Source organism: Aulonocara stuartgranti (assembly GCF_965226115.1).
Source record: "Aulonocara stuartgranti genome assembly, chromosome: 19".
NCBI classification, from domain to species: domain Eukaryota; kingdom Metazoa; phylum Chordata; class Actinopteri; order Cichliformes; family Cichlidae; genus Aulonocara; species Aulonocara stuartgranti.
Window position 1 is genome coordinate 18194038 of NC_138955.1, and position 12381 is coordinate 18206418.

General features: G+C 41.0%; 1 protein-coding gene across 3 annotated transcripts in view; it reads left to right on the forward strand.

Annotated features, from left to right (window-relative positions):
- sntg2 (syntrophin, gamma 2) overlaps nt 1–12381 on the forward strand; it is a 105244-nt gene that overhangs the window by 17572 nt on the left and 75291 nt on the right. Inside the window, exon 1 of one of the 3 annotated variants that reach the window (XM_082516161.1) lies at nt 2482–4790. The exons of 1 other annotated variant lie outside the window; for it this stretch is intronic. In XM_082516161.1, the coding sequence (XP_082372287.1) occupies nt 4719–4790 (72 nt within the window). In that variant the 5' untranslated portion in view covers nt 2482–4718. Of the gene's footprint in view, nt 1–2481; nt 4791–12381 lie in introns of those variants that run through there. One more of the 3 variants, XM_082516159.1, reaches the window with a different exon arrangement.

Consider the following 12381-nt stretch of genomic DNA (forward strand, 5'->3'; position numbering starts at 1 on the left):
GCCATGAATGTTAAAAAATGCTTTGTTTTATATTTGTTCAGCTTCATAGCTTTCAGAGTCCCCCAGTCATTATCACAGCTTGGATGTCGTAAAATGTACGATACTAGTAATCAAAGTAAATGTAACATGAATGCAGCGTTAGTGATAGAGCGTGAGGAAGACTCCCTGCCTGAACTGACTGAACTTAGTTTCAGTGTACTTCAAAGCCAGTTGACCAAACTCTGTATTTTTGCACAAAATTGCAAAAATTGGATACATTAATTATCTTTTCAAATATTGAATGATCATCATGCTGAAGTAAAAAACAAACAAAAACCACTTGCATAGCTTTTTTGTTATTTAGGAACCACAAACAAGTATCTCAGTTTCTCATTTTTAAGTGGATTCAGATTCAATAAAATGTGTCTAAACCTTGAGATAATCCAGTAAAGAGACGACTTAGGTGTTGAACTCAACAACCCACTGAACCAATGAAGGCTTAATGTGAACGTCTTCTGATATGTGCTTTTAATCTAATTTGTCTACATTGTTAAGACTAGGTTGCTGTTAAGACTAGTCTCAAGTTTTCAAGCTTTTTAAAGAAAATATATTTGCCAGGCCTCCCCAACAATGTCTCTAAAATACCAAAAAGGAAGAAATAAAAGAAACCTGCTTATTTTGCTTCACAAGCACAGACTTCATTGCAGGGCTGTTGTACTGGATTGTATTAGATGTCTGCTTCACTCTCACAGTTTTTATTTCAAAGGGGAAAGAGGACACAATTTGACCACAGTCAGCATGATGAATATGATATGCTGTCACAAGATTTTAACTCAATTCAGCTTTGAATATACTGCAAAGAAATGCGGTTTTGCAAAGCCTGCGTGATATGAATGTTGAAAGTAGTTTTCTTTCTCTGGATTAAAGACTTTCTGACAGACTGCCTAAAGAGAATATGCAACAAGCTTGCGGTGTCTTACAAGATTGTTTTGTGTACAGGTGTCCCACAGGGCCGTTTTCTTTTTATGCTCTATCGTTTTCAAGCTACACAATAAGCTGGCAAAACAGTACCGCAATAACCATAACAGACTGCATGATAACTTTATGATTGTATGGCAGGGCAAACCTTTGCAGTCATTATATGACACATACTTTTAAAATTCAGATCCAGAGGTTTGGAGCATTATAATGGTCTAAATAGTGATGGTCTGAGCTGCACTTTAATGGTCCCAAATGCCTTCACACAGTTCCTATTTCCCACACGTTTACCTACATCCTGGGGAAAAAGGTCCCCATCGCTAAATACTTTAATATGCAGTTAATCCATGTTCACCATAGGAATCCACAACATCCACTACTAGACTTAAAAAGTCAATGGATTGTGTTTTTTGTGCTTTTAAAAGGATAATTCACTATTAAGATCAGTCTGTCAATCCAGTTAAGTACCTCATTTAGCAATACCCACAAGTTATTTTAGCATACAACCATGGCTCATTACATGCTGAGGCTTAAGAGCAATCACTCCGGCATATTTGTTACATCTTTACTATTTACAGCAATGCGACTTGGTGAGGATATGAAAATGCCACACAACGACAGCTCAACCTTTGTGCATCCTTCTTTTCACCAGTATGTTTGTGGAAATAGTGTCTGCGCTTTAATTCTTGATGACTTTTCCATAGCAGCACCAGCATACTCGGGATTATCTTCCTTTCTGAATCCAATAATTACCATATTTTACAAAACTAACTCCAGGAAAGTTTTTACTGTGATCACAGTGCACTTGGAGTTGTCATCACCTGCTTGTCATGAAAAGCAACACAGTTTTAAAGCGTTACTTTATCAGGTCTGCAGGATCTCTCCATGTCTATGGATTAGTTTAAGAAACTGGAAGCTCATCATTGATGGTGAATTTAGACCTGGTGGTAGGTACAGCCGTCTGAGCAGAGACACCCAGGCCTGTGAGAGAGAGCTTTTCCTACTGATAAAGACTTCTCACATGACCAATTATATTATACTAATATAGTTGTGATAGTTCTTCTTCTTCTTGTCCTTAGCGGGCGACCAGCGGCGGTGGTCTGCCGCGCAACCAGTACGCTGCTGTAGGTGCCGCAGGTTCTCTTGCTTGACCAACAATTATCTTCCACGCTTTTCGATCTAAGGCGATGGTTCTTGCCTGCTCGAGGTCAAGTCGAAGGCCCTTCAAATCATCCTGGATTTGTTTCATCCATGTCTTCTTTGGTGCATTTCGATGCACCCTCCAATCGGTGGGGCGGGTCAACTAGAGTAGGCCATGGGGGTAGCGGCTTGGGTCCATTCGACAAATGTGGCCAAACCAACAGAGTCGGCGGCGCTGGATTAGGTCGCTGATCGTCAGTTGGCTACCGCAGCTGGTGAGGATGGTGTCATTCAAATGACGGTCGCGAAGGGAAACGCCGAGAACGCATCTAAGGCAATGCATTTGGAAAACTTCGAGCTTGCTCAGGTCGTTTTTGAGCATTGTCCACGTCTCCGCGCCATAAAGTAGAATGGGCAGGATCAGGGTTCGGTAAAGGCGGATCTTTGTCGCCAATGAGATGTCCTCGGAGTTCACATCACGCAGGACCTGTCATGGTCCTGTCACATCAACACCGTGGTGAAAAAGGCCCGACAGCGTCTCTACCACCTCAGACGCTTGAGAGACTTCCAACTGCCCTCCAAGGTGCTCAGGAACTTTTACTCGTGCACCATAGAGAGCATCCTGGCGGGAAACATCTTAACCTGGTTCGGGAACAGCACCATGCAGGACAGACGAGCTCTACAGAGGGTTGTGCGGTCAGCTGAGCGCACCATCCGCTCCGAGCTCCCTGACCTGCACTCAATCTACAGCAGGCGGTGCTGGACCAAGGCCAGGAAGATCGTGAAGGACCTCAGCCATCCCAACAACAGACTGTTCTCTCTGTTGAGGTCAGGAAAGCGATTCCGCTCCCTGAAGACCAACACAGAGAGACTGAGGAGGAGCTTCTTCCCGCAGGCGATACGGTCTCTCAATCACACCACCACACAGTACTGACCCACACATATGGTTCTTACACACACACTGGACTTTCTGGACATTGTTTTTGCACAACACTGGTCACTATATTCTTCATTTCCAGTTAATACTTGTACAGCTGCTGTTATTGTGTATATATTTATTTATATTTAGATTTCTTCATACATTCTTATATAGTTCTATATTGTGTATTGTGTATTTTGTTGTACAGTTATTTTATTTTCAACTTTAATTTATATATTTTATCTTATTCTTCCCAGTTAAATTTACCCTTCATTCTAATTTGTGTTGTACAGTTATTTCATTTTTAACCTTAATTTATATTTTATTCCTTCCTAGTTAAATTTACCCTTTTTAATTTTGCATATTTATTTCCTATCTTATTCATAGCCTTTCCTTTTTTTGTTTTCTTTAGGTCACGAGTAGTTGTCCAAGCATTTCACTACATATCGTACTGTGTATGACTGTGTACGTAGGGTTGCCAACCGTCCCTTAAAAAACGGAATCGTCCCGTATTTAGAAACAAAAGTACACGTCCCGTATTGAGCTAATAAGGGACGCACTTTGTCCCGTAATACAGTGAGAATCAAAAGTAGTCTATAAATGTTAATGGAATTAACGCTTTGTTTGAAAACACAATTCCCAGCCCCTCTCCTGCTTTGTGACCAATGAGCTGACAGCACACTTATGACAATTCGAGTATGACAATTCAGATTATCTCATTGGTCGAGGAAAGGTCGCTTGCGGAGAAAATACCGGAAGACAACAGATGACCACAACAACAAGCATGGCCAACAGGGAAACAAACGCCGACACTGCGGTGCACGTCTCGGATGACAGTACACCTAAAGCTGGGCAGACACTGCGATTTTTTTCAGTCACGTTATTCAGCTCTTGCTCAAACTGCACGATTGACTCGCAGGGATTAGAAGTTTGCAGGTCACGATGCAGGGTCTCACACTATACGGCCCGATGCTCTGATGCGACCTGAGTGCTCACACTGTGCCAACATAACATGAAGGTTATAACAGAAAATCTGTCGCTCGCTCTCTCTGTCTTTCACTCACACAGACACACCACCATCAACTTTGCTAAATTGCTAATGAAAAACATGATCAGGCAGCTGTGATTGAGCAGCAGTGTAAATCCAACTATTTTCACGGTTGTTGTGGTCGTGATAATTTTGTGATGCCACATCGAAAAGGCTCGGATGAGCTTTCCAAAGTTCTACAAGTGCCTCCATCACTTGTGTCCAGATCACACGCTGCACAGCCGTGCTGCGCCGTCTTTTTCACCGATGTTTACGTGTTTGCGCATGAGCAGTGTGAGCGGCTGTGGTGACACCCTCACGACCGATTGATGATCGGGAGCTGGTCGTGAGGTGTTAATCGCTTCTCGTTACCCCACGTATACTACACGATGCGCGATGAAGGCCAAAATCGGGCCGATCACCAAATCGGTCGCACGACTCAAAAATCGGCTCAAAATGGGCCAAAAATCGCACAGTGTAAGCCCAGCGTTAGAGCAGCAATGTTTGTTCCCCTCAGAGAAAGAAAAGAAAAAAGGCTGCAAAAGTACAGGGAGGACTGGGAAAAGGAAAACACCTGGCTGGGAAAGTGCACGATAACACCTATAAAGCGCACTGCACTGTGTGCCGGCGCACTTTTTCCATAGGCATGCTTCTAGTGGTGGGCACAAGAAGAACATGAGGGGCGTGAAAGCTCGGGGAACCCTTAACCAATTTTTTGTCCACCAGGCCACGGTAGAAGCAGATATGGTATGTAAACACTGGTTTGTTGTTTAAACCCTCTGGTTAAGGTTAATATGGGCATGTGCGGTGAATATCAGCGCTATGTGGCCAGAAGTGTGATAATATCATTTATTTTGTGTAATAAACAACTGCAAGGATGGATGATTACAACAAATAGATGAATAATACATAAAAGTAATACATAGATGAATAATGATGATGAGTTAAGGTGCGTAATCATGGGAACAAGTGGGTTTACAAACAGGAGCAGCTGATTAGCATTAGAAAAGCTGAAATAATACCTCAACTGAAGCCAATTGTACTAAATGTACTATATGTGCACTGTTACAAGAATATTTTTCGTTCTATTGCTTTCTATTAATTTATATAATTTTAAGTTAAGCAGGGCAGAGTTCTTTTAAAGAAAGATTTACTTATATTCTCAAAAGTTAAGCATGACAGGCTTCTGTTTAAGAAAGAGACCTGTTTTACTGTGTTAATGTTGTCATTTTGAGCTAAAAATAAATGGCTAAATGATCATTTGTTTCCCATATGGTCATATCACAAAGAATATGCATCTGCTTAAATCAAATTCAAGTCAAATGGTTCAAAAATAATTTCACACACACAAAAAAAGAGCTACCACACTGGGAAGGGTGAAGACAACTGGGTTGCCCGGCCCTGGCCACGAGGTGTCCCTTATTTATTTTTCAGGGAGTTGGCAACCCTATGTGTACGTGACAAATAAAATTTGAATTTGAAAATTTGAATTTGAATTTGAATTTGATTTGTTCTTCTTCCAGATGCGCAGTTGTGATAGTTAAATTGTTAATGCTGGAAGAGTTCCTGTTTTTCACCATCTGATGGAGAAATTTGTATTTTTTACAATGATTACAGAGTAAGAGAAAAAGCGTTTTTTGTCAATTAACATTGTTGCAATGACATGCCAGAGCTGCTTCTGTAATTTTGCACATTTATTTCTTACAATTTAAGTTCAAAGAGTCATCCTGACAGATTTGTTACATTTATTACAACAACATTTCATCATCATGTATAAAAACTGGCACATTAAACAGTTTTAAATGTCTCACAGATTAAACGTGTAGTTAAGTTTCTTTAAATCGACAGACAGAGAAGTTTCACTGGTCTGGCTCCCTTCAGTTCAAAGTAGGCTGTATGCGGCTCCATAATGTAAAAGGAGCTTGACATACCTGCTGGTCTCCTCCCAGCTGGCCCTAAACACGTCACCTAGCTGATGCCCACCCCATTTTATTTTTAAGGGAGAGCTCAGCCAGCCTATGAAAAAAGCTAATTTCTGCTGCTTGCGTCTGCGGTCTCAACCAGTAAACCGACAGTTTAGCTTTTATACTCTGCTCTCTTGAACATGACAGACTGGCACAGCGTCCGTTACTGCAGATACTTCTCTGATCTGTCAATCTCCCTCTTCCTCCTCCATTCCTGAACAAGACCCTGAGATTCTTGAACTCCTCCACTTGGGGCAGATACTCATTCCTAACCTTGAGTGGGCACACACATTAGCAATGAGTAAGCGTCAGTTAGCATAATGTAAAAGGACCCTTAGTTTTATCTTGTGGCCATTAGCATTGGAAGCCTTTTTGTCTGTTCTAAATGGACTGTTGCTTGCATAGCTCCTTTTTTCTGAGCAGTCAACGCTCGCTGAGCAAATAAAACCAGCGGGTCGAGGTTGTGTCAGCTGTCAGAATGGATTTCAACTTTCAATGGTACACTGCAAGAAAGCTGCACGGTGCAAATTATTAGTGCTGAAGATGTCAGATAATACATTTACTACCTCTGCAGTTCACCAGTGCCATTTAAATTCTTTCTTCATGATGATTTTAATTTGGTAAACAGGTTGGAGTGATAAAAGGATAATTAAGCCTCAGCTAAAAATATTCAATTTCACTTCTGAGAAGCGCTGCAGTGCATTAACACATAATGTTGAGATGGTGATTAGCATACATTGATTGGGCAGCTGTTTCCTGATACCTGAACTCTGAAGCCTGTTGTGTTTCGATCCTGTATCTACAGCTGAAGCACAAGCACTCTCTGGCAGCTGTTTCTTAAATCGTGCATAGATAGACTTGTAAAAGAAAATTGATATTTGTCACATGAATGTGTTGTGAACCTTGTACACACAGCTGCATGTGTTCAGCTTTAAACTCCTTTATTTATTGTCCCTGAAGTTTCCACACAATTACACACTATGCCGAGTTCTGTTTGCTCAAACCGACGCTCTGATATATTGCAGATTTCGTCCCTGCTGACTGATATGATATTTGCCAACGGCACGGTCTGATGTAATCTGGTATGTTCAAAGATAGCTTGTTGAAGAGCTGACAGACTTAAAAACAGGAGATTTCTTTGTTTCAGAAACAAAATAAACCACCAGTAGGTGGGGAAAAACAAACTGTATTTTCATTGGTTGAAGGCCAAGTTTGTATTCATTGAAACTTCACAATCTTTGTGTTCTTGTTTTCCACTAAAGTGAACTCAGCTGCAGTCTTCTTTATTTGAGTGGCATGCATGCGTGCCTTTTATGAGTTATACTCACCTAAATGATCTCTGATTTGTGAACTCTACTTATTTTCTTAGCGCCTGTGTGGATGTCTCCACATTTATTGTGATTGCACTGAGAGTTCCTTTTGCACATCTCTGCAAGGGCCATCTGCCTACACTTGATCGTCGATGCTTCTAAATTTATGCAGGATATTATAAAGATAAATCACCTTCTGTGTGTGGAAACTGTGATGTGCACAGGCTCCGGGTTGTTCATCGTTATTGTTCTTGTCTGGCTATCACATGCATCGTATTAGCATGAAGTTGATCCTTTAACTTCCTTCTGTAGTGTAGCTTGGCTCTTTGCTCAGCGGCACACAGCTGCCATTCAAAATGAAGAGCGGCTATAGCCCCATTTAAAGTTTGGATTTTCATTTTGGAAACTTGTAAATCTTTTGATTTAACAGTTTGTGTTTTGCTATATTAAAGCGCAAAATAACTAGTTTTTCATCATTTCTGTAATGTCAGCAGCAAAATAAAAACTATATTAGACGTCTTTGTTCCTATGAGACTCAGCGCCCTCAGAACAATTATGTAAAGTTTATGGAGTTGAAATTGTTTATGTTTGAATGTCATGTGTGATCTGCAGTTGACAAGACCAAATGCATTTTTTCTGTCAGTTTATTATACAGTGTTATTATTTAGAGTTTTACAGTGCTGTCATTCAACAAGAAACAATAAGGGCTGCATAAAGGGAGCTGCCTGAGAGGGTGGGCAGTGACAGAGTAGAAAGAAGCAAGAGGTGAAGCTGGTTTCCTTTGTCATTTCAGCAGCGACGCCGGCTTTAAACGTTTAGACTGTTTTTGTGTCTTTTGAATGTAGCCGCTGCTCTCCTGCTGCAGTGGCCGTATATTCTCGCAAAGCCTTCATTTATATTCCGTCTTCCTTAGAGGCAACTGAGCTCGACCTTCATTCTCAAGTCTCCCAGCAGAGAATTGGTTGACCCCACTCACATTGTGATTGTGAGCTTTTTTTTACCCACTCTGATCACTTAAGAGTGCATCATCTATGAAAAGGTGAATGTTATGCTCTACAGGAATTTGGGCATCACAGCAAAACAATCCAGCAGCACAGTGTCTATTTTGAATTTAATTTGTGTCTCACTTTTTAATGGGTCAAAGTCAAAAAGGACATAAAAATGATATGGTGCTGATTTAAAGGCACTTTTCCCAGTTCTCTGCTTATGATCATCATTGATGTGGGAGCCAATTGAAGCCTTAAATGTGCCGTTTTTGATCGGAGACTCATTGTAGTACAGGGTGGGCCATTTATATGGATACACCGTAATAACATGGGAATGGTTGGTGATATTAAAGTCCTGTTTGTGGCACATTAGTATATGTGAGGGGGCAAACTCCTCAAGATGGCTGGTGACCGTGGTGGCCATTTAGAAGTCGGCCATCTTGGATACAACTTTTGTTTTTTTCAATAGGAAGAGGGCCATGTGACATCAAACGTATTGGTAATGTCACAATAAAAAAAACAATGGTGTGCTTGGTTTCAACGTAACTTTATTCGTTCATGAGTTATTTACAAGTTTCTTATAAAATGTGTTCAATGTACTGCCCATTGTGTTGGATTGTCAATGCAACCCTCTTCTCCCACTCCTCACACACTGATAGCAACGCCACAGGAGAAATGCCAGCACAGGCATCCAGTATCCGTAGTTTCAGGTGCTGCACATCTCGTATCTTCACACCATAGACAATTGCCTTCAGATGACCCCAAAGACAAAAGTCTAAGGGGGAGACCTTGGGGGCCATTCAATCGTGGGCCATTCAACTGGCCCACGATGACCAATCCACTTTCCAGGAAACTGTTCATCTAGGAATGCTCGGACCTGGCGCCCATAATGTGGTGGTGCACCATCTTGCTGGAAAAACTCAGGGAACGTGTCAGCTTTAATGCATAAAGAGGGAAACACATTATCATGTAGCAATTTCAAATATCCAGTGTCCTTGAGGTTTCCATTGATGAAGAATGGACCCACTATCGTTGTACCCCATATACCACACCAAACCATCACTTTTGTTGTTCCAACAGTCTTGGAGGGATCCATCCAATGTGGGTTAGTGTCAGACCAATAGCGGTGGTTTTGTTTGTTAACTTCACCATTTACATAAAAGTTTGCCTCATCACTGAACAAAATCTTCTGCGTGAACTGAGGGTCCTGTTCCAATTTTTTTTTTGCCCATTCTGCAAATTCTGTGCACCGATCTGGGTCATCCTTGTTGAGATGCTGCAGTAGCTGGAGCTTGTAAGGGTGCCATTTGTGAGTAGCTAATATCCGCCGAAGGGATGTTCGACTAATGCCACTCTCCAGTGACATACGGCGAGTGCTACGCTGTGGGCTCTTGCTGAATGAAGCTAGGACAGCCACTGATGTTTCTTCATTAGTGACAGTTTTCTTGCGTCCACATTTTGGCAAATCCAACACTGAACCATTTTCACGAAACTTAGCAAGCAGTTTGCTAACTGTAGCATGGGAGATGGGTGGTCTCGTAGGGTGTCTTGCATTGAAATCTGCTGCAATGACCCGGTTACTGCGTTCACCAGATATCAACACAATTTCGATCCGCTCCTCACGTGTTAACCTCTTCGAAATGTCAATGGCTGTGAACAAAGAGAAACTTATAAATAACTCATGAAAGAATAAAGTTACGTTGAAACCAAGCACACCATTGTTTTTCTTGTGACATTACCAATAAGTTTGATGTGTCACATGGCCCTCTTCCTATTGAAAAAAACAAAAGTTGTATCCAAGATGGCCGACTTCTAAATGGCCACCACGGTCACCAGCCATCTTGAGGAGTTTGCCCCCTCACATATACTAATGTGCCACAAACAGGACTTTAATATCACCAACCATTCCCATGTTATTACGGTGTATCCATATAAATGGCCCACCCTGTAGTTTGTGTTACTGCGTTTAGTCTTTGTGTGTAGAAAACTCTTACTTCACAGTCAGGTCACTTCAAAAACAGGCAATTGTTTTTCCATCAAATGTAGACCATTGTTTTTTCATTTGTTTATATGCCAGATCATCCATCAATCTTATTGACTCTCCTGGCTGAATTGTGATGAAGCTTTGGGAAGTAATGCCTTTCAAACAACCAATATGAGCGGGGAGGAGGTTTAGAGGGGGCATAATCGTTTGTCTATATGATGTCTTGCATCACAGATTATGAAATGTTATGACTAGACCTACAGGAACAATGTATTTCAGCCCTCTGTGGTACCATTTTCAAAATGATATAGATTGTTGGTGCTTTCATCAGAACGCAATGCTGTCTGGGCCCTTCTCTGGGGCATTTGCTAGGATTTTCTTGTTTCTCCAAATATGAAAAACATGTTGAGTTAATTCTTACACCATGACTGGCCGCCCATCCTAATACTTAGAATGTGTTTGGAATAAGAATTTTCCTGCACAGAGCTTCATTTTCCAAGAATTCGCTCAGTGTCACTGAAAGATGTAGAGGAGTTGAACTTATTTGAGAAGTAATGACGGTCACTGCAGGTAATGTGCACTTTATTCCAACGTTTACGGTGTTAGACCCAAAGCAATTCCCTAGTATCCCGTTTTCAGAACTGACTTGTATATGGACTGATGGGGCTGTTTTTATGGGTTTATAAAATGCTGTTGAAGCTTTAGTGTGTTTGAAGCTAAGCTTAGTTATAATTACTAACTTTAGTTTAAATGCACAGGTACCAAATTGCTTCTAGCTGAACTCTGGCATCGGCATGCAAACATGTTACCGCGCTGAAACACTGTCTTCCATTAGTCTCAGTAACTGCGTGTGGATGGATGCTTTTTGTTAAAGGGTTTGATTTTGGTTCAAAACTGAAATTACACCATCTACTGCCACAAAATGTTATTTCTGTATTTTCTGAATGCTTGCCAAGCAAACATTTTGAAGCTCAGTAACCCTGCTGTGATAGATTCTCAATATCTAGTTGTGGTTGAAAAAGAGTTCCAAAATGAAAGTTGTGAGGACGTCGATCCTCCCAGCAGCTCCTGATGTTTCCACCTTTCATGTCATTGCTGATGAAGATTCATATGTTGCTTCTTTGTGCTTGTCAATTTATTTTTCCCTTTGTGTCATTGTCTTGTGTTACATTTCCCAACAGGTTTCCTGTGGTCAGAGTTGCCAGGAGAGTTTCTCTTGATATTCACCTTTTTCTCTCGTTCCACTAGTTTGTTAGGGAGTTGAAGCGCAGGACTGTCACCTTTCTTTAGACAAAGTTTAAAGTTTGTTAGATGAAGGGGTTTTGTTTTGTGTTGGGGGTGCTGTTGTGTTGTCTTTGGCTCTCCCAGAAGCCAATTTATGCATAGTTTCTGACATTGTGGCAATAAATAATTTCCAAACGACCCAAACAGCCTCCTCAAGTTTCTCCATCTAGTATTCTGTTACTTTCCGTACCAACAGATCCATGTGGGGAATGTAACAATTTGCATCACAGGGTCAGTAATTCAGGTAAGTGAGGTCACTGTAACGGGCCAACGTGTAAAGTTCACCATGCAACAAATGAAACAGAATTTAGATGCACATAAATGTAACTAGTGTAACGGTGTTGTTTCCATTTAAAAATGCTAGTTTGTATACATGCAGACGTTGCAGGGCCGTCAGCTCACTTTGAATTTCCTGTTCTGTTCAATATTTCTGAATTTGTTAAGCAACACTTTATTCTACATCAAAATGTCGACACCTGCCTGTTGTTTGTTTTTTCCGTCCATGCCATGACCAGCTTTGACCTTTGAACATTTGATGGAAATCAACAGACTGCCTGAATTTTCTGAATGAATGGTGAACGATTGGTGCAGAATTAGACATGGCTTTTGTCAAACCCAGACAGCGAGCTGATGAATTTTACAGTTAGTTTCTTTTAATGGCAAAATGTTTCCAACTGTATACTAATTCCAGTTATTGACCCATTATTGGGTCAAAACCTCTGCTTGTTTCAAAAATACTTATTTAGGCTCCTCATCTGTATTTTGTTAGTATTAATTATAAGTTGTTAGCATAAACTAAACCAAAGTGGC